The sequence below is a fragment of the Mastigoproctus giganteus genome, chromosome 8 (assembly GCF_048544385.1).
Source record: "Mastigoproctus giganteus isolate SK-2022 chromosome 8, ASM4854438v1, whole genome shotgun sequence".
NCBI classification, from domain to species: Eukaryota; Metazoa; Arthropoda; class Arachnida; order Uropygi; family Thelyphonidae; genus Mastigoproctus; species Mastigoproctus giganteus.
This window is the reverse complement of record NC_143582.1, coordinates 212,223,726-212,246,588: the sequence shown is the minus strand read 5'-3', so window position 1 is coordinate 212,246,588 and position 22,863 is coordinate 212,223,726. Positions and strand designations below refer to the sequence as shown.

General features: G+C 40.6%; 1 protein-coding gene across 1 annotated transcript in view; it reads left to right on the top strand.

Moving 5' to 3' along the window:
* Positions 1-22,863, top strand: part of LOC150082247 (uncharacterized) — a 299,068-nt gene that overhangs the window by 255,959 nt on the left and 20,246 nt on the right. The window contains exon 19 of the mRNA XM_090379208.1: positions 1,089-1,304. Within this exon, the coding sequence (XP_090235334.1) occupies positions 1,089-1,304 (216 nt within the window). The remainder of the gene's footprint in view (positions 1-1,088; positions 1,305-22,863) is intronic.

Below are 22,863 nucleotides of genomic sequence, written 5' to 3'. Positions count from 1 at the left end.
TTAGGTATATTCTCCCTTTCCCCCTCTAAATACGCCCCTGTATAGGAGTAAAAGTTAATCATTTAAAGAATTTTTGTTTCTAAACAGGGTTATTCTATTGGGCAATTGGTCAAAATTTGCATACCCTTGTATCCCCAGGGGCTCACATCTGGTAAGTAGGGGCTTGGCACACCCAGGGTCCTGAGCTGGATATTATCATTCTTCTCTTTCTTGGTGATTTCCTTCTAGTTTTCTCTTTCTCTCAGAGTAACTCGGGGAATTTTTTTTTTCTTGGCTGGTGCAGCATAAGCCTCATAGCTAATAATAATAATAATGTTGACACAAGCCCAACTGATGTGGGCAAACATGCTTTTTGAGAATCTGTGGGGAAGTTTTCCATTGTGATAAAAAGGCTCATTTAAAACTCTCGTTATATTTTCACAATATTGAAGTTCAGTGCTTGCATAAATCGGTCTAATGGTTTAGTTGAATTTTGTGATATAAAAACTTAATAATATTATTAGTAATATTACTAATATTATTAAGAATTCAATATCTCTCTCTCTCTCTCTCTCTCTCTCATGTACCTCTAATTTTGAATAGTATAAATTATAATAATGCCACTTTTACATTTTGAGAAAAATGCAAGATAACTATTTACATAATTCAACTGTCATTGGGTTAATCTATTTCCCCAGCATAGTAAAATAAAAGTGTACAGTCAAGTAATTGGGCCTGATTTTTCAGAGAGTAAATTGCACTTACTACTCACTATTTTGAAAGTGATAGTAAAAAGTTGTTTGCCTATTTTGTTAGCTTAATATTGAATGAATTAAATATAAAATTTTGAACTAAAAATATGCTTCTTCCACTGAAAATATGAAGGCTATAGTATTTTTGTAATTGGTAGTGGTTTGTGCACTCTTAGGTATATGTGGATGTCTAAAGCAGTCTCTTAACATCCATATATATCTAGGAAGCCCCAAACCACTACCAGTTACTGAAATGCTACACCTCATAGCTTTGTTAGTGGGAGAAGCTATTTTTCATCAAATTAATTTTTCGGGATTTTTGCTTTTGATATTAATTGTTCTTTTTTTTTCTCTCAGGACGTGAATGCTCTTCACTTGCTCCACCAACTAATGGCAACATTAGTTGTAATCATACTAATGGGAAACAGAGATGCGAAGTAAAATGTAAAGATGGATTTAATTTTAACTCTTCTTTTCCATTGCTTAGTCAAGGCTATGTAGAGTGCATCATAGCAGATGGATTATGGGATTTTCAGAAGGAACATGACATCAGTAATTTGCCAGATTGTTTGGGTATGTATATTAATATATCTAATTTGTCTTATTATTGTAATCAGTTTATTACAAAAGATATGAATCAGAGGCATATCATGAATGAACACCACTTAATGTCTTGCTAAGCTGGATATGCAATTTCATTGGTCCAAGTGGCAATGAGTGTCAATGGTTATGAATGGGGAGTATTGGCATGGGAGGGATTGGTGGATCAGTCACCCTGGGCATGGATTTTGTGGGGATGGAGAAAGGAGCAACCATTGCCATAAGTTATAGAAAAGAAGAATAGAGGTGAAAGGCAGGCCCATTGAGGTTGTTTGCCCTACTCTGAGGACCCTTGCTGGCTCTTGATGCTCTTGGCTACAAATAGTGTATATTGAATAGTATGAAGTGAATAGTGTATAAAGAGGCATGGAGGGTTTGCAAACATGGATAAAATAATTAATGCAATATTAAATTCCAGAGAAAATATGAAAAGTGAATATAAAAACCACAGAAACTTTTGATAAAATTTCAAGTTTTATTCTGATTGTTGCTCATCAGAGCAACAGATATGGCTACCCTCTGATGAGACAGTTATTAATCTTAAAATTACTATCAGTATGTTGGCACTTCATTAGAAATAAACATACTTTTTGTAAGAAAAGTCATTTTTTTGTAGACCAACACCGGAGTAGCTCATAGTTATAAACATGATTTGAGAGATTAACACATTTGCCAATGTGAAATTGTGAAGACCTGAGCAACCCAGTAACAAGATATATCTACAGTATATTGAGATGCAAGAGCTGCAGTAAGTAAATTAAACATAGTTAAGTCTACAGCAAAAGCCTCAAGCTACAAAAGCTATATAAAGTAATTGTACATGTCAGGGGCATGTCATCATACAGATTAATGCACTAAGTAGCAAACTCAATTTGCTCGTGTAATTTAAAGTTGAGTACATTAGAAACAGCAATTACCAAAGGTACATGATTTATAGTGACTCATTAAGCTTGTTACAGGCTGTACTATCGAAGTATCATCTAGTCTTGTTCTGGATCCAGCAGATGCTTTGTTCTCTCCTTGAATTAGAATTTGATATTTGCTTCTGCTGGATCCCAACCCACATTGGGTTCCAGAGAAATGAATCAGCTGATACCGCCACCAAATCAGCCATTTCCCTGGATAATCTTTGCCTGTCAGTCTTCTACACAGACTACAGGCAAATAATACTCTAAATTATATTCCCAATGCAAGATTCTTGGCATGGACAGGCTGCAAATAAACTAAATCACATTAAGCCGGTAATAATGCACTGGTAGTCCAGTCTATGCAAGATCCGAAGAGAGGAAGTTGATCTTGCTCAGCTCTACATAGCTCATAGTCATCTTACACATTCCTTTTTGCTGAGGGCAGATGACTCACCTGTGTGTGAGGTATGTAACAGTGTTTTAGCTATTCGTCACATTTTTATAGAATGTCTTGTTTTTAGAGAAGCACGTTGCTTATTTTTTAGGACTTTTAATAATCTGGCTGAACCATTTACACTGTCAGAATTTAGGTGACAGAGACAATGTCTGACGTTTTTAACTTTTTACACACTATTAATTTATATACAAAGATTTAAGTTTATATTTTCATATTTTATATTTTTTTATTTAACTTTATGCCTTAGTATAACGTATATTAGGGGCTTAGAGGGGAACAGGTATCCTGTGTGTTATCAGACACTCAGCCTAAAACACTGATGGATCCGATATCTCTCTATTACAGAAGATTTAGGAGAAGTCCGGTTGGCCTGCCTCCCTAAAATCCACTCATGCACACCTTCTCGATGGTAAGCCCTGTTACATCACTTAGGTGGCAACGAACGTGTAGAGTGGTTCTCTTCAAGATGCCTGGTCAGCGTGAAGAGGAAAAGACCAAACCCTCCAGCAATGAGAGCACAACAATACAAATGGCCCTCAGTCCCCAGCAGCTTTCACTCTCCCTCTTACGGCAGCGAGAGGATCAGAGTGGAAGCAGAGGGTGCTAAGAATCTCTGGGTACGACCAGGCTGCCATGCACGGAAATTGAACCTGGCATGTTATAACGTACGATCACTCATCGGTGAAGACAGGATATTAGAGCTGGAAAAGGAATTAGAAAATGTGAATTGGAATATCATCGGTTTGGCTGAAACAAGAAGCAGAAATGAATCACTTATAAGTTTATCAAGTGGAAATCTGCTGTACACCAATGGAAACAGTGAAAGGAGTGAAGGTGGAGTTGGGTTTCTGGTCCATAAAGATTTTAAAAACAACATTTTGGAATTCAAAAGTACATCACCAAGGGTGTCAAGACTAATATTCAAGATTTATAAGAGGTACAAGCTAAAGATTATAATGATTTATGCACCAACATCGAGCCATGAGGATGAAGAGGTTGAAGAAATGTACCCTGAAATTGAGAGTCTTCTAGATGAGCAGAAAACCCACTACACTATTATTATGGGGGACTTCAATGCTAAGGTTGGAAAAAGGCAAAACAGCGCAGAAAGAGGAACTATAGGAAATTTTGGAATTGGTGAAAGAAATAAAAGAGGTGAAAGACTTGTGGAATTTGCAGAATCTCAAGGACTGTCAGTAATGAACACTTTTTTCAAGAAAAGGGTGAACAGAAAGTGGACATGGAAGAGTCCCAATGGATTAACAACTAATGAAATCGACTTCATCCTCACTAACAGAAGATATATTGTGAATGATGTTACCGTCCTGAATAAGGTAAATATTGGAAGTGATCACAGAATGGTAAGATGTACACTTGATATAGATGAAGGAAAGGAAAGGAAAAAACTGACTCGAGTAAATAATACAAAGGTCTTTAAAATAACAGAGGAGGAGAAAAAGCAGTATGTACTGGAACTTAAGAACAAGTTTGAGCTTCTGCAGACTGCTCAGGACCAAGATATCGACGAGGAATATTACAACTTTCTGAAAGTGATAAAGCCCAAGAAACCTATAGGGAAACAGAAATCCAAAGAAGAAAAAATTAGTCAAGAAACACTTGTCATGATGAACCAAAGACGACAAATGAAGAGCAAGAAAAACACTGACAGGGAGAAAATTGAGTATACTAAGTTATGCAAAGCCATTAGAAAGAGACTCAGAGAGGACATAAGAAGATTTAACACAAGAAAAGTAGAACAAGCATTAAGGGAAAACAAAGGATTTAAATCAGCAGCCATGAGCAGTAATACAGAAAGACAAATGATACTGAAACTGAAGAATAGCGATGGTGTACTTATAAACAGAAGAGAAGGCATAATTCAAATAGCAGAAGACTACTATAGAGAATTATACAAGGAGCGAGGGAATGATACCAGCAGTGGGGAAGATGGATTGCAAAGTAGCAACACATACGACATACCCGATATTCTTCCTGATGAGGTAGAACATGCATTGAAGAAAATGAAGAATCAGAAAGCCCCGGGGGAAGATGAAGTTACTGTAGAGTTGTTAAAATTGGGAGGAAGAGACATAACACAAAAACTGGCAAGGCTCTTCACAAAGTGCATTAGAAAAGGTGCGATGCCTAAGCAGTGGAATAATGCAATCATAGTTTTGCTGCATAAGAAAGGAGATAAATCAGAAATTGGAAATTATAGACCAATTAGCTTGTTATCTCACATCTACAAGTTGTTCACAAGGGTCATTACTAACAGATTAGAAAGAATACTTGATGAGAATCAACCGAAAGAGCAAGCTGGCTTTAGGACAGGATTCTCAACTATGGATCACCTTCACGTAATATCACAGCTTATGGAGAAAGCAAATGAATATAAAACACCATTATGCCTGGCATTTGTGGATTATGAAAAGGCATTTGACTCCATACAGCATAAGGCAATGTTTCGGGCACTGGAAAGACAAGGCATAGATACTCCATATATTATGATTTTGAAGAAAATATATGAGAGTGCTACATCCTTTATTAGACTAGACAAAGACAGTAGCAAATTTAAAATCGAGAAAGGAGTTCGACAAGGAGACACAATATCTCCGAAGCTGTTTACTGCTGCCCTGGAGGAAGCTTTCAGAAGATTAGACTGGTCGCAGAAAGGAGTCAATGTGAACGGAGAGTAGTAGGAGTAGTTAGTAGTAGTAGTGGCACATGATGCAAGAAAGCAAGTGTAGGAGCTTATGCAGCATCAGCCAAAAAAAAAAAAAAATCACACCATTCCCTCCAAATGCCTGTCCAGTTCCTTAAATTTATTTAACCTATCAACTTCCACAACGACAGATGGAAGTTTGTTCCAGCAATTAACCACCCGCTGGCTAAAGGCAAATTTCCGCACATCTATTCTACATCTGTCCTTTCTTAATTTGAATTTATGTCCCCGTAGGTTCGTAATCTGAACAAGTGGAAGGATCCCATCAGAATTCAGCGTGCTCAACCCATTCAAGGCCTTGTAGACCTCAATCAGATCACCGCGCAGGTGCCTAGTCTCCAGCCACTGCAATTTGCAGAACTTAAGCCTCTCTTGGTAAGAGAATCCCTTCATTCCCCTCACCAATCGTGTTGCTCTTCTCTGTACACGCTCAAGCAAATCTACATCCTTCCTAAAATGAGGCCTCCAGACCTGTACGCAGTACTCAAGGCGTGGCCTGACCATTGCCTTATACAGAGGGACAATCACCTCCTTTTCCCTGCTAGCAAAATTCCTATATATCATTGACGAAACCCCATGACCCGCCCTAGCAGCCCGTCTGCACTGCTCAGAAAACGTCATATCTGACTGCACAATTACTCCCAGGTCTTTTTCATTTTCTACCACCTTAAGTGTAGTACCACACAGTTGGTACGTTTCTCTGGGGTTACTTCTACCCATATGCAGTACTTTGCATTTGTCAAGGTTGAACTTCAGTTGCCACTTCTTAGCCCATCTGCCCAAATTATCTAGATCCTGTTGCAGTAGCACACTGCCATTACTGTCATTAACAACCCTGCCAACCTTTGTGTCATCTGCAAACTTCGACATTAAGCCTGATATACCTTCATCAATATCATTGATAAATACACAAAACAGTGGACCCAACACCGAACCCTGTGGGACTCCACTAATAACATTAGTCCACGAAGAGCAGCACCCATTGATTACCACCCTCTGTCTTCTCCCACTTAACCATCCTTTTATCCATTGTAGCAACTTACCCTTAATACCATTCTGCTCCAATTTGTACAGTAGTCTTCCATGTGCAACAGTGTCAAAAGCTTTCCTGAAATCCAAGTATGTGATATCAAAATTATTTTTTGCATCCAGTTCCTTTGTGACCACATCATAATAACCAATCAAATTTGTCAGACAAGACTTTCCCTTAACAAACCCATGCTGTGTTTGAATTATTGCTGCAGTCTTGTCTAGATGATCCTGCAATGCATCTTTAACCAGTGACTCCATTATTTTACCCGGAACAGAAGTTAAACTAACTGGTCTGTAATTACTCGTGTCACCCTTCGATCCACCTTTGTGAATTGGGGACACATTTGCACATCTCCAGTCCGTGGGAACCTCCCCTGAGTCCAAGGATGCTCTCATAATTATGGCTAAAGGTTTGCTTAGTTGCTTTGCCGCCTCCTTTAAAATAACTGGATAGATCCCATCCACCCCAGGTAAGATTTGCAGATGACATTGTGGTCATAAGCCACGATCCCAAAGAATTAGAGGAAAATCTTGATCAGTTATGCACAGTTAGTAAGGATTTTGGACTAAAGATGAATATGGCTAAAACAAAAGTAATGATGAACAAGTATGCCACGGAAAGGAAAATAATAATTGAAGGAGCAGTAATTGAAAAGGTGGAGTCATATACTTATCTGGGACAAGTTATTAGCTGTAATAATGATAAATGGCTGGAAGTCAAGAGAAGAATAAATTTTGGATGGATAGCATTCAGGAAATATAGTCACATACTGAAGAGCAATATCCCAGTTTGTCTGAAACGTAAAATAATGAATCAATATATACTCCCCACCATGACTTATGGAAGTGAAACTTGGGCACTCACCAAAAGAATGGAAGAGAAGCTAAGAACTACACAGCGAAGAATGGAACGAATTATATTGGGAATCAGACTGTTAGATAAGAAGAGAAACACATGGATTAGGCAGCAAACTCAAATAAAGGACATTCTTATCAAAACTAAAGAACTAAAATGGTCTTGGGCAGGACACATAGCTCGAAGACATGACAGATGGACTAAGAAAATAACAGAATGGTACCCAAGAGGAGCTAGAAGAAAACCTGGAAGACAAAGGCGGAGATGGATAGACGAAATTCATGAGTTTTTGAGTAGTAAATGGATGGCCAGTGCTCAAAACAGAAGGAACTGGAAAGTTGGAGAGGCCTTCATCCTGCAGTGGATTGAAAATGGCTGATGATGATGATGATGATAACGTATATAACATCATTCTTCTCTTTCTTGGTGATTCCTTTATACTTCTCTCTCTCTCAGGGTAATAGGGAAATTTTTTTGTGGCCGGTGCAGCATAAGCCGCAGGCTTCCTTGCACCATATGGCTATTAATAATAATAATAATATCTTTTTGAATTGGTAGCCTATTTATAGGCTAACAAAATTTTTTGTATTGGCTTTATTTTGACTTGGCACATTATGGCCTTAGTTACCAGTGTACCATTAAAAGGTAAATCAATCAATCATAGCTTGAGGCTTTCGCCTTAGACTTAACTATGTACGAGGTGGCACTTTGCCCTATACTGATTCTTAATTTCGTGCGGTACTTTAAGACCTTATTTCTGTTGACATACAAAGTTTTCATCGGATATTAGAGATCGTGGCTTAATTGCAAAGGGATGGTGAGTCTACTGTGAAAATTTGGTGTTAGTGTGTTCAGCGATAACTGAGATATTACTCCATATATGTTTCAATTGACTTAAGGCATAGGCCATAATGTTAAATATATGGCATTAAGTTTACGTGTTAGGCTTACATTGTAACAAAATTCATAGGACCGGCCTCCGTAGCAGAGTGGGCAGGAGCGGGAGTGCAGTAGCACATGCTCTTTGAGTAGACCGGGGTTCAAGCCCCTGACTGCTGAATACGGCCGATTGCCAATTCGCACTGGACCAGCGTGGCAGATTATGGTCCATTTCCCTCAGCATGAATTGTTGAGGAGGCCTCCATCCTGCAGTGGGTTGATAATGGCTGCACTTTACTTTTTTTTTTTTACCAAGTTTTAGATAAAACTGGGGAGTACTGCTAGGTGGCGGAAGTTGGTAAACAGTTGATTTTTATGCTCCGTTGTCTAGTTAAATTTGATAAAGATTAAGTCTTAAATTAAGTATATATGGTATCAGTGAGTACCAAAATATCTAGTGCATACTGTGTGCCTGATAATACAGCCACGGACTTGTGGTGGGCATAATTTGCCTTCATTTTAATCAGCCTTTCTGCATACAGCATTTTTTACCTGATAAACCGAACTGTCCCGGTTATCTGGATCATATCGAAATGGAGGGGAAATTCAACAAAAATAAGGATTCCCCCAACCCAGAGTCAGAATGATGACCCCGTCATTGTGGACCAAATAGAGGAAGGGGAGGACACCTGACTAGGTGCCTCCCAAATAAAGCAGAAAAGTATGTGATATCAAAATTATTTTTTGCATCCAGTTCCTTTGTGACCACATCATAATAACCAATCAAATTTGTCAGACAAGACTTTCCCTTAACAAACCCATGCTGTGTTTGAATTATTGCTGCAGTCTTGTCTAGATGATCCTGCAATGCATCTTTAACCAGTGACTCCATTATTTTACCCGGAACAGAAGTTAAACTAACTGGTCTGTAATTACTCGTGTCACCCTTCGATCCACCTTTGTGAATTGGGGACACATTTGCACATCTCCAGTCCGTGGGAACCTCCCCTGAGTCCAAGGATGCTCTCATAATTATGGCTAAAGGTTTGCTTAGTTGCTTTGCCGCCTCCTTTAAAATAACTGGATAGATCCCATCCACCCCAGGTAAGATTTGCAGATGACATTGTGGTCATAAGCCACGATCCCAAAGAATTAGAGGAAAATCTTAATCAGTTATGCACAGTTAGTAAGGATTTTGGACTAAAGATGAATATGGCTAAAACAAAAGTAATGATGAACAAGTATGCCACGGAAAGGAAAATAATAATTGAAGGAGCAGTAATTGAAAAGGTGGAGTCATATACTTATCTGGGACAAGTTATTAGCTGTAATAATGATAAATGGCTGGAAGTCAAGAGAAGAATAAATTTTGGATGGATAGCATTCAGGAAATATAGTCACATACTGAAGAGCAATATCCCAGTTTGTCTGAAACGTAAAATAATGAATCAATATATACTCCCCACCATGACTTATGGAAGTGAAACTTGGGCACTCACCAAAAGAATGGAAGAGAAGCTAAGAACTACACAGCGAAGAATGGAACGAATTATATTGGGAATCAGACTGTTAGATAAGAAGAGAAACACATGGATTAGGCAGCAAACTCAAATAAAGGACATTCTTATCAAAACTAAAGAACTAAAATGGTCTTGGGCAGGACACATAGCTCGAAGACATGACAGATGGACTAAGAAAATAACAGAATGGTACCCAAGAGGAGCTAGAAGAAAACCTGGAAGACAAAGGCGGAGATGGATAGACGAAATTCATGAGTTTTTGAGTAGTAAATGGATGGCCAGTGCTCAAAACAGAAGGAACTGGAAAGTTGGAGAGGCCTTCATCCTGCAGTGGATTGAAAATGGCTGATGATGATGATGATGATAACGTATATAACATCATTCTTCTCTTTCTTGGTGATTCCTTTATACTTCTCTCTCTCTCAGGGTAATAGGGAAATTTTTTTGTGGCCGGTGCAGCATAAGCCGCAGGCTTCCTTGCACCATATGGCTATTAATAATAATAATAATATCTTTTTGAATTGGTAGCCTATTTATAGGCTAACAAAATTTTTTGTATTGGCTTTATTTTGACTTGGCACATTATGGCCTTAGTTACCAGTGTACCATTAAAAGGTAAATCAATCAATCATAGCTTGAGGCTTTCGCCTTAGACTTAACTATGTACGAGGTGGCACTTTGCCCTATACTGATTCTTAATTTCGTGCGGTACTTTAAGACCTTATTTCTGTTGACATACAAAGTTTTCATCGGATATTAGAGATCGTGGCTTAATTGCAAAGGGATGGTGAGTCTACTGTGAAAATTTGGTGTTAGTGTGTTCAGCGATAACTGAGATATTACTCCATATATGTTTCAATTGACTTAAGGCATAGGCCATAATGTTAAATATATGGCATTAAGTTTACGTGTTAGGCTTACATTGTAACAAAATTCATAGGACCGGCCTCCGTAGCAGAGTGGGCAGGAGCGGGAGTGCAGTAGCACATGCTCTTTGAGTAGACCGGGGTTCAAGCCCCTGACTGCTGAATACGGCCGATTGCCAATTCGCACTGGACCAGCGTGGCAGATTATGGTCCATTTCCCTCAGCATGAATTGTTGAGGAGGCCTCCATCCTGCAGTGGGTTGATAATGGCTGCACTTTACTTTTTTTTTTTTACCAAGTTTTAGATAAAACTGGGGAGTACTGCTAGGTGGCGGAAGTTGGTAAACAGTTGATTTTTATGCTCCGTTGTCTAGTTAAATTTGATAAAGATTAAGTCTTAAATTAAGTATATATGGTATCAGTGAGTACCAAAATATCTAGTGCATACTGTGTGCCTGATAATACAGCCACGGACTTGTGGTGGGCATAATTTGCCTTCATTTTAATCAGCCTTTCTGCATACAGCATTTTTTACCTGATAAACCGAACTGTCCCGGTTATCTGGATCATATCAAAATGGAGGGGAAATTCAACAAAAATAAGGATTCCCCCAACCCAGAGTCAGAATGATGACCCCGTCATTGTGGACCAAATAGAGGAAGGGGAGGACACCTGACTAGGTGCCTCCCAAACAAAGCAGAAAAGCCACAAACAAACAGTACCCAAGTCAGTGAGAGAAACTCGTTCCCAGCCTGAAGGAGTTGCAGGATATCACTGTATCCCAAAAGGACCCCAAACAGCCACTGGATTCCACTGTGCCTGAGGGTACACTCCAGATGAAAACCCTGTGGATTAAAACGGCACTGGAAACCATATTTAAAGACAACCTAAGCAGAGTATCCACTGGAATTTGCTCCCAAATAGTATAGTGACCATCTTCGACAAAATGGAAGCACTCCTCAATGAAACCTACCTTTACAGTGAGAGAGTGATGGCTAAGCTACAAGAATACAAGGAATGTGAGGAAAATCAAATGCCACAGTGCACGCCCACATATGCTCAAGCACTGAGGAATACCACTGAAACTGCACAACAGATCAGTAGCACCACTGCATCCCCCCCAAAAGGAAAACTCTCCTGAAACAGCCACACCTGGTAGTATTGCTTACAATAACCCCAGTTGAAAACCAGACAGGTGAGAAATTAAAAGAGCAGGTATCACTAAACTCAAAGATGAGCTGCGAATAAAAGTGGTCAGGAAGACCAGGAATGCTGGAGTCCTGATAAAAACAGCAACTAGAGAAGAAGCTGAAAAGATAGTACACAACACTAAGATATCTGACATGGGCTTGATTGCGACTGCACCAATAAGGAAAGGACCGGCAATCATAATCTATGACATACAAAAAAGATTTGACCATGGACCAGATGGTAGAGGAAATCTACCAGCGAAACCTGAGCCACACCTTACCCAGCCAAGACCCTAGAACACTGCTTGTTCCCAAATACTCGATACCATCGTGAGACATGGCCAAAGTGAATTGGATTTTGGAGCTAGCCCCAGCAGCTTGGCGTGCCCTGGCCGAACTGCCTAGGATTTTCATCAACTGGAGCGGCCACCATTTTCAAGAATAGGTAACAATCCTCAAATGCTTCAGGTGTTGCAAGTTTGGGCACACTACCCACACTTGCACACAAAAAGAACTGACCTGCAGCCATTTCTCTGCAAAAGGACACTCGTACTCCACATGCCCCAACAAAACTGACCAACCAACTTGTGTAAATTGCAAAAGTCAAGCTGGACTTGCAGCACTTGCTTAGAGATAATAAATGCCCTGTATACCTGAAGGTTGTCTATACCAATCCAGACTGGATTATGGGGACATGCAGTAGAAACTTCAGTAGCACTCAGGTCAATTTTATGCAAATAAATGCACAAAGGGCTAGAGCAGTAGTAGATAAGGTCAGACTGAAGGCAGAAGAGGAGAACATAGATGTACTCATCCTTCAGGAGCCATACACAGCCTTCAAGGCAGAGGGTAGCCTCTTACCTCTAAGACTATCTAATCAGAAACAGAAACTCCGTGGGCAGCTATAGTGGTCAGAAATCCCGATATAACAGCCACACGAATAACACATCTTTGCACAGCGTGGACCCACTTACTCACTGCCATGGGAACATTCTATGTTGTGGCCCTTTATTGCCACCCCGGAGAGGACATTGCCTTCGGGGTTAAATATCTCCATACCATTCTGGATACACTACTTGGAGCAAGGATAATCATTGGCAGTGATGTGAACTGTAGGTTGCCTGTCTGGCACAGTCACGCAGCTGAATGTCAGGGAACCAGAAATGGACAAAGACTAGAGCTCATGGCCAATGCCCCCATGACAGTCTTGAACCAGCCCAACAACCTCCTGACATTGTGTAATACTATGTGGGAGGCGACAATCGACATCACTATGGCCACCAGAAATGCAACAGATAACATTGTTGGGTGGATGGTGCAGGACACTTGGACCACCTCCTATCACTGAGCTATTACCTTCCAACTAACCCACACACTCAATAGACCCCCCCCCCCTCTTCCTAGGCAAATCCAGTGCAGATACTCAGTTTGGAAAGCAAATTGGGAACTATTCTCTGCAACCCTAATTGCTGACTACCAGGAGCGTGGGGGACTGCTGGCTACTCAGGACACTAACTCACTGGAAAAAAAGAACTATGGCACTAATCACAAGAGCTAGCAATGAAGCTATAATGAAGAGAAAACTAGTGCCGGGTGTAGTGCCCTGGTGGAGCAGAGAACTAAACATATTAAGGAGAGAGACGCAAGGCATTCCAAAGGGCTAGAAGGATCTAGCCGGCAGTGGAGGTGGAAGCTATGTGCCAGATCTACAGGACTGCATGGAATGCTTACACAGCACAAATACTATGATCTAAGCAAGAGTGCTGGGAGCGATTCGTTCCCACCATGGGGAACAAATGTCCCTTGGGGACTTGTGTACAAAGCCACTACAAACAAGCTCCCCAGGGGTGAGGTCACCACCTCAACATGACTCCTCAGTGGAGAAATGACAACTACATGGGAATATTTGAACAAATATTTGAGCTCAATCTCAAATATTTTGAACACTCTTTCGCCCTGCAAAACACCCAATAACCTTTGAACACAGGCAACTGTGCCTGCAAAAATGAAGACTATCAAACCCCCGAAGTAGAACCAGACTTTACTACAGAAGAACTAAACGCTGTCGCCTCGCACAAAATCTAACAAGTGTCCGGGACCGGACCTGCTCGAGACAGAAATAGTCAAAAAAGTAGTCGAGATAGCCCCAACCTGCTTCTTCTCTTATACAACAATGTCTCCAAACAGGAATCTTTCCAACCGAATGGAAAAAGGCAAATGTCAAATTAATTCTAAAAAATCCAGCCAAATCGCCAGAACTTCCCGACTCATACAGGCCAATAGCCCTTCTCACAGTTACCAGCAAACTGCTTGAATGCCTTCTCTCCTGCAGACTCTTGAAGCACTATGACAGGGCCGGGCTCTCATCTCCAAACCAGTTTGGTTTCATGCGGGGGTCCTCGGCGGTGGACGCACATCAGCACTTACTGGAGCAAGTGGCTACATGCCCAAAAAATATTTTCTAGTAATCCTGGTGGACTTCGCTAGGGTGTTTGACTTCCTCTGGTGGCCGAGTGTCCTGGCGAGGTTCAGAGCCACTGGTGTTCCGGGAAACCTTTACTGACTCATCTGCAGCTACCTGTCAAATAGAAAAATCACAGTCAAAGCACCCTTCCAAATGTGGACTAGGAATATCTACAGAGGCTACCCGCAGGGCTCAGTTCTGAGACCTTTACTGTGGAATGTTGTACTAGACAACTTCCTCACCTTGGATCTTGGAGAGGTTAACTCTCAGGCCTTTGCCGATGACGTCACTCTCACCATCACAGCAAACTCAAAAGCAGATTTAGAAAACATGGCAAACAATGCTTTAGACAAATTAAAACAATGGGCCAGACAAAATCAACTGGACATCTCCCCAGCAAAGACCAACTGAACCCTACTCAAGGGATCCCTACAAGTCTGATGGCCACCACAAATCAAGATAAATAATAAAACAATCAACTTCTCAACTCAGATCAAGTACCTAGGAGTAATCCTGGACACCAAACTGACCTTCCAAGACTATCTAAAGTACATATGCAAAAAGATAAGAGCCTACTCTGCACTGGTTATACCTGCGTGTACACCAATGCTAGGAGTTTGGTAAATAAATTTGATGAATTTGAGGTATTGCTCAAAACATCAAAGGCAGATATTGTTGGGATATCAGAGACGTGGTGTCACACAGATATAAGTAATGCGGAACTGGAATTTGGGGAATAAAATGTGTATAGAAAGGATAGACAGGACAGGAGGGGAGGAGGGGTTATGCTATTAATTAAGAAACACAAAGTCCAAGGAAGTGAAGCCAGTCGACATCGATGGACAGGGCAGCGTCGAGTCAGTTTGGTGTGACATAAGCATAGGGAAATCAAAATTGAGAGTAGGAGTGTGCTATAGGCCTAATGACTCTGATGAGTATAATAAGATATTGTACAGGGAAATAGAGTGGGCCAGTAAATCAGAGAGTCTTATAATGGGGGACTTTAATTTCCCAGATATTGACTGGAATTTGTGGGTTGGTCACTCGCACACTAGCAAGGCTTTTGTGGATTTATTGGATGATTGTTTTCTACATCAGCATGTTCGTGAGGCAACAAGAGGGAGCAATACTCTTGATCTGATTATCAGTAGTGATTCTTCATGCATTAAGAACCTGCAGATAAATGAACCACTAGGTGGCAGTGATCACAGTGTGTTGACGTGGGATTTACTCAAGGAGGTAACTACCATCAGAGGTAAAGGGAAGGGTTTTTGTTTTCGTAAAGGCGACTATGATGATCTGAGACAGTATTTAAATTCTATACAGTGGGACCAACTGATGATGTTACCAACAGCAAACTCAAAATGGGAAGCATTCAAGGAACTAATCTTGGAGGCTACCAGGCTTTACATACCAACTAAGAAATATTGTTCAAGGTTTAGGCCTAAATGGTTGTCAGATGAACTAATGAGACATGTGGCAGAGAAGAAAAATGCATGGGATACATACAAATTAATGGGTGACATGGAAGCCTATGATAGATATAAGTTGGTCTGTAACCAAGTCACAAAGGAGATTAGGCAGGCAAAGGCAGACTATGAAAAATCCTTGGCAAAGGATGCAAAGAAAAACAGAAAAGAGTTCTTTACATACTTGAACTCGAAAAGGAAAGAGATGAATCAGATTGGTCCACTGGATATTGATGGTTCAACAGTTGAGGATCCTGCTCAGGTGGCTAACAATCTAAACGAGTATTTTGCATCTACATTCACGCATGAGGAGTTATTCAGATAGGAGAATGATGTAGGTAAAGTAAACATTGGCAGTGAGCTGGATGATTTTGTAATAACTGAGAGGAAAGTGGAGGAGAGATTGTTGAGGATAAACATAAAAAAGGCACCTGGGGTGGATGGGATCTATCCAGTTATATTAAAGGAGGCAGCAAAGGAAGTAAGCAAACCCTTAGCCATAATTATGAGAGCTTCCTTGGACTCAGGGGAGGTACCTATGGACTGGAGATGTGCAAATGTGACCCCAATTCACAAAGGAGGTTCAAAGGCTGACACAAGTAATTATAGACCTGTTAGTTTAACTTCTGTTCCAGGTAAATTAATGGAGGCACTGGTTAAAGAAGCACTGCAGGATCATCTAGACAAGAATTCAGTTATAGCTCAGACGCAGCATGGTTTTGTTAAGGGCAGGTCTTGCCTGACCAATTTGATTGGATACTATGATGTAGTCACAAAAGAACTGGATGCAGGGAATAACTTTGATATTATATATTTGGATCTTAGAAAGGCTTTTGATACTGTTGCACATGGAAGACTGCTGCACAAATTGGAGCAGTGTGGCACTGGAGGCAAATTGCTGCTATGGATAAGGGGATGGTTGAGTGGCAGAAGACAGAGAGTGGTAATCAATGGACACTGCTCAACGTGGACTAATGTTATTAGTGGAGTTCCTCAAGGTTCAGTGTTGGGTCCGTTGTTGTTTTCGGTGTTTATGAATGATATTGATGATGGGATATCAAGTTTAATGTCCAAGTTTGCAGATGATACAAAGGTTAGCAGGGTCGTTAAGGACAATACTGACGCTATGCTGCTGCAACAGGATCTGGAAAGGTTGAACAGATGGGCTGAGAGGTGGCAAATGAGGTTTAACATCGACAAATGTAAAGTGCTGCATATGGGAAACAGTAACCCCAGAGCAACGTATCAACTCTGCGGTACTACACTGACAGTGGTGGAGAATGAAAAGGACCTGGGGGTAATTGTGCAGGCAGATATGAAGTTCTCTGAGCAGTGCAGACGAGCTGCAAGAGTAGCTCATGGTGTCTTGTCAATGATATACAGGAATATTTCTAGCAGGGATAAGGAGGTGATTATTCCCTTGTATAAGGCAATGGTAAGGCCACATCTTGAGTACTGTATACAGGTCTGGAGGCCTCATTGCAAGAAGGATGTAGAGCTGCTGGAACGGGTATAGAGAAGGGCAACAAGATTAGTAAATGGAACAAAGGGTTGCTCTTACGAAGAAAGGCTTAAGTTTTGCAAATTACAGAGTCTGGAGACTAGGCACCAGCGAGGTGATCTGATAGAGGTGTATAAGGCTTTGAATGGTTTGAGCATGCTCAATGCCAATGGGATTCTTCATCTTTCTCAGAATAATCACCTCAGAGGGCATAAATTCAAATTGAGGAAGGACGGATGTCGGATAGATGTGCGGAAATTTGCCTTTGGCCAGCGGGTGGTTGGTTGGTGGAACCGACTTCCATCACTTGTTGTTGAAGTTGATAGCCTAAACAAATTTAAAGCTCAACTGGACAGGTATTTCGAACGAACGGAGGGGTGAAATGGGAGTGGGTTTTTTTTTTTTTTTTTTTGGCTGATGCTGAATAAGCTTGCTTTCTTGCATCATATGCCTATGCTAATGCTAATGGTTGCCAGAATTACCCGAAGGGACTGGGGACTTGGCTGGTGCACACTGTAACTGTACTACAAAGCGGTATAGATTCCAATTATTATGTACACTGCTGGGGTGTGGTACCACAAGGCTACTCACGCCGCCAATAGTCGAATCATAGATTCAACTCAGAGAATCATCCTATTGTCCATTACCTGCACCTGAAGTACAGTCAATACACATGCCCTGCAAGTCCTAGCAGGAGTTCTCCCACTGGACATGGAAATGTCCAGTGGGAGTGGGAGAAGGGGACTCCTATACCACTTAATGAAAGGCACCGCCAAAACTTGTTTGGAATACGCAACGGACCCAACTGCAAACCAGACAGCCGAAAAGAAAAGGCTCAATGAGTACTTGCTACAGGCATGGCAGCACAGATGGCAGAATTCTCATACTGAGACATCACAAGAAGGTTCATTCCAGATGTGACTAGAGTTTACCCCAGGACACCTAGTTGGTTCTCTCCTGGCCTACAAACAACATATATCCTAATGGGCCATGGGGCCATTAATGCAAAGCTGTCTCTCCTTGAAATCCAAGAGAACCCCACTTGCACCTGTGGAGGGTTTGAGAGCTAGCAGCAGCACCTCATGTACAACTGCCAGCTCTATGATGACCTATGCAGCATCCTAATCACTTGGATTATTTACTTGCCTAGTGTAATGGAACAACAACTGCTGGACACCAGGAAGGACTACTTGGCCTTCATGGAATTTGCGCAAACTGTTCACGAGAAGGAGAGTCTACCATACAGCCGCCAACAACGGATAATACACCCTACAAATACTCCTAAATCAACGGCACAGACAAAACTGAGAGGACTAGAATCCTCTCCAAGTCTACAAATCTAAATGAACCCATGACAATGAAGAATGACCCGGAACCTCCTGGACGATGCCATGTCATTACCTGCATACGACAAGAATACCCAGATCCACCGAATGGACAAACCATCGATAGCAGCTGCCTGTAGCCGGAAGCCCTGCTGACAGAGCCATACAGCAGTCTGAGTCGGGCACTCTAACCTGACTCTTTTCTTTTCTTTTTTTTTTTTTTTTTTTGGAGTGAGTGAGGATTTTATCTCTTCCCCCCACTTCTTCCCTCTGGTGAGGCTTGCCTCACTGATCAACTGGGGTTGCCTACTCTATTGTCCCCATACTTCTGCCTTTCCCCCCTAGCCGTTAGTTTTCCCTCCCTCTCTTCCTTGACGAAAGCATAAGCCTCACACACCTAAATCACCTATAGCTCAGACACAGCATGGTTTTGTTAAGGGAACATCTTGCCTGACCAATTTGATTGGATATGATGTGGTCACAAAGGAACTGGATGCAGGGAATAACTTTGATATCATATATTTGGATCTTAGAAAGGCTTTTGATACTGTTGCACATGGAAGACTGCTGAACAAATTGGAGCAGTGTGGCATTGGAGGCAAATTGCTGCTATGGATAAAGGGATGGTTGAGTGGGAGAAGACAGAGTGGTAATCAATGGACACTGCTCATCATGGACTAATGTTATTAGTGGAGTCCCTCAGGGTTCAGTGTTGGGTCCATTGTTGTTTTCCATATTCATTAATGATATTGATGATGGTATATCAGTCTTAATGTCCAAGTTTGCAGACAATACGAAGGTTGGCAGTTGCAGGGTTATTAAGGACACTAATACAGTACACTGCTGCAACAGGATCTAGAAAGTTGAGCAGATGGGCTGAGGTGGAAATGAAGTTTAACATTGACAAATATGGAAAGCAGTAACCCCAGAGTAACGTATCAACTCTGTGGTACTACACTGACAATGGTAGAGAACGAAAAGGTCCTGGGGGTAATTGTGCAGGCAGATATGAAATTTTCTGACAGTGCAGACAGTCTGCAAGAGTAGCTCATGGTGTCTTGTCAATGATATACAGGATTTTTCTAGTAGGGATAAGGAAGTGATTATCCCCTTGTATAAGGCAATGGTCAGGCCACACCTTGATTACTGTATACAGGTCTGGAGGCCTCATTTTAAGAAGGATGTAGAGCTGTTAGAACAAGTACAGAGAAGGGCAACAAGATTAGTGAATGGAACAAAGGTTTCTCTTACAAAGAAAGGCTTAAGTTTTGCAAATTACAGTGTCCGAAACTAGGCACCGGCGAGGTGATCTGATTGAGGTGTATAAAGCCTTAAATGGTTTGAGCATGCTCAATGCTGATGGGATTATTCCTCTTGCACAGGCACCTCCGTAGCCATGTGGGCAGGAGCAGCAGTGCGTAGCACACGCTTCTTGATTAGACCGGGGTTCGAGCCCATGACCACCAATACGGAGAATGTGGAAAGTTCAGGGAATGAACACCACATATCCCAGAGCAATATGGCCTTACTTGCTAATGCTCCTAAAAACCAAATAACAAACAAACAAACCTCTTGCTCAGAATCACCTGAGGGGCATAAATTCAAATTGAGGAAAGACAGTTGTAGGATAGATCTGCGGAAGTTTGCTTTAGCCAGCGGATAGTTGGTTGGTAGAGCAGACTTCCATCCTTTGTTTCAAATAACCTGTCCAGCTCAGCCTTAAATTATTTAGGCTATCAACTTCCATAACAAACAGAGGGGTGAAATGGGAGCATTTTTTTTTTTTTTTTTTTTTTTGGCTGATGCTGCATAAGCTTGCTTTCTTGCCTCATATGCTAATGCTAAAAATCTAAATATGTCAAAATTATCTCTTGCCTATCCATTCGGCCTTTCTAAATTCAAGCAACACCATCCCCCCGCTCAATTGACAATATCCCATATATGGATATATATATATATATATGGATATACTACCATTGAATTATATAAATATTAACATAAGTTAATTATAATAAAGTGAATAAATAAATAAATAAATAATTAAGCATTCATTAGAGGCAGTGACATGCAATTCCTCCATATGAAGCTGAAATACATCCAATATTTTAAATTAAATAAAATAAAACATAAGCCAGTAGTATGGCAAAAACTGTAGAGCGAAAATTAACATAAAAATAACCCAAATAAACAAACGAACGAAAAGAAAGAATAAATATAAATAGTAGCCCAGAAACCCTTGTATAATTTCGAACTTTAAATCCAATTAACAAATTTTATCTATACAAAATTTAGGATAATGCCAATTACATATTAATTTAGCGGTACCCCCCCCCCCCGAGAGGTACTAGTTCCGAAAGACGTGAAATATCACCAAAAGAGGGTTAAAGGAACTACCAAACGTTAACAAAATCAAAATAAATTAAAATAAAATAGACTGACCATCATGCCCCATATCGACAGAGGACCACGAGGCCAATAATGGTCATGGAATCGCTGCATTTCAATCGCTATACAAATCGTCGCCATGGTGAAAAGATCGAAGTACCAATTCACCCTTCCTCCTCCGATCGATCCACCAATGCAGAGGATTTGCACGGCGGTGGTCCTTATGCAGCAAAATTATTTATTTTATTATAATTTAATTTTCGTCAACATTTAATATAATTCAATAGTAATGAGTCGATATGCTAATTTAGCAACGCCTGTGCCGCCATCTATCTTCCTTTCTTTTTCTATATAAGCTGATTCAGCATACAGTATGTCAGTGGTGTGGCTCTGCTCTAGAGTGCTGTCTGTTCTATAATTTATTTTTCGCTGCATAAGGATCACCGCCATGCAAATCCTCTGCATTGGTGGATTGATCGGAGGAGGAAGGGTGAATTGGTACTTTGATCTTTTCACCATGGCGACGATTTGTATAGCGATTGAAATGCAGCGATTCCATGACCATTATTGGCCTCGTGGTCCTCTGTTGATATGGGGCATGATGGTCAGTCTATTTTATTTTAATTTATTTTGATTTTGTTATCGTTTGGTAGTTCCTTTAACCCTCTTTTGGTGATATTTCACGTCTTTCAGAACTGGTACCTCTCGGGGGGGGGGGGGGGGTACAGCTAAATTAATATGTAATTGGCATTATCCTAAATTTTGTATAGATAAAATTCGTTAATTGGATTTAAAGTTCGAAATTATACAAGGGTTTCTGGGCTACTATTTATATCTATTCTTTCTTTTCGTTCGTTTGTTTATTTGGGTTATTTTTATGTTAATTTTCACTCTACAGTTTTTGCCATACTACTGGCTTATGTTTTATTTTATTTAATTTAAAATATTGGATATATGGATATATATATATATGGATATATACAATACCCACACACTTCTAAATCGCTGGCATTCCCAGTGAACTGGCACACCCACAATGTAAGCAATGCGGAGATGGGGGAAACTCCTGGAGCCACTAGACATCAATACACTTTGTGTACCTTACTTACTGCACCATTTTGTATCTCGCATATTTTGAATATATCTTGTCATTGGTATTTGAATATATCTTGTCATAAAACCTGTAATATATACCCCCCCAATGAGACTCCAGAGTTGAAATATAGGTCTGGGTAGTGGTGTATATTTTTGATAAAAGCTATATACTTTTTTTCCATTGGAGCGGTACCGTTTTAATTTAGAGTAGTGCAATACCAGGAATAAAGTGCTTCCACAATATGAGACTGATGCAGTAAGTAGAAGACTGGGTTTGCATATAGCTATGTATAGCACTATGCCTGTACAATGACTTTATATAAATATACATCTATTATGACGGCCTCCGTAGCCGAGTGGGCAGGAGCGGGAGTGCAGTAGCACACGCTCTTTGAGTAGACCGGGGTTCAAGCCCCTGCCTGCTGAATACGGTCGATCTGCCAACCCGCACTGGACCAGCGTGGCAGATTATGGTCCATTTTTCCCTCAGCATGAATTGTTGGGGAGGCTTCCACCCTGCAGTGGGTTGATAATGGCTGCACTTTACTTTTTTTTTTTTTTTTTTACATCTATTATTTACAGTTTAAGTAATAAATATTTATTATTAAAATCATTCAGATATAGGTCACTTAGAGGAAAAAAGAAATAAGGAAGTTTGTCTTGGCCCCAGTGTAAACAAATAGCCCTTCTCTCCTTCTTTCTACTAAACAAGAGCTTTATAATGGCCTCATGACTAAACCAACAAAGGCAAAGAAAAAAAGCTTGTTACTCTTAGTAACTGCACAGATAGCATTAGCAAAGGCACATGATGCAAGAAAGTAAGCTTATATAGCATCAGCCAAAAAAAAAAAAAAAAAAACCCT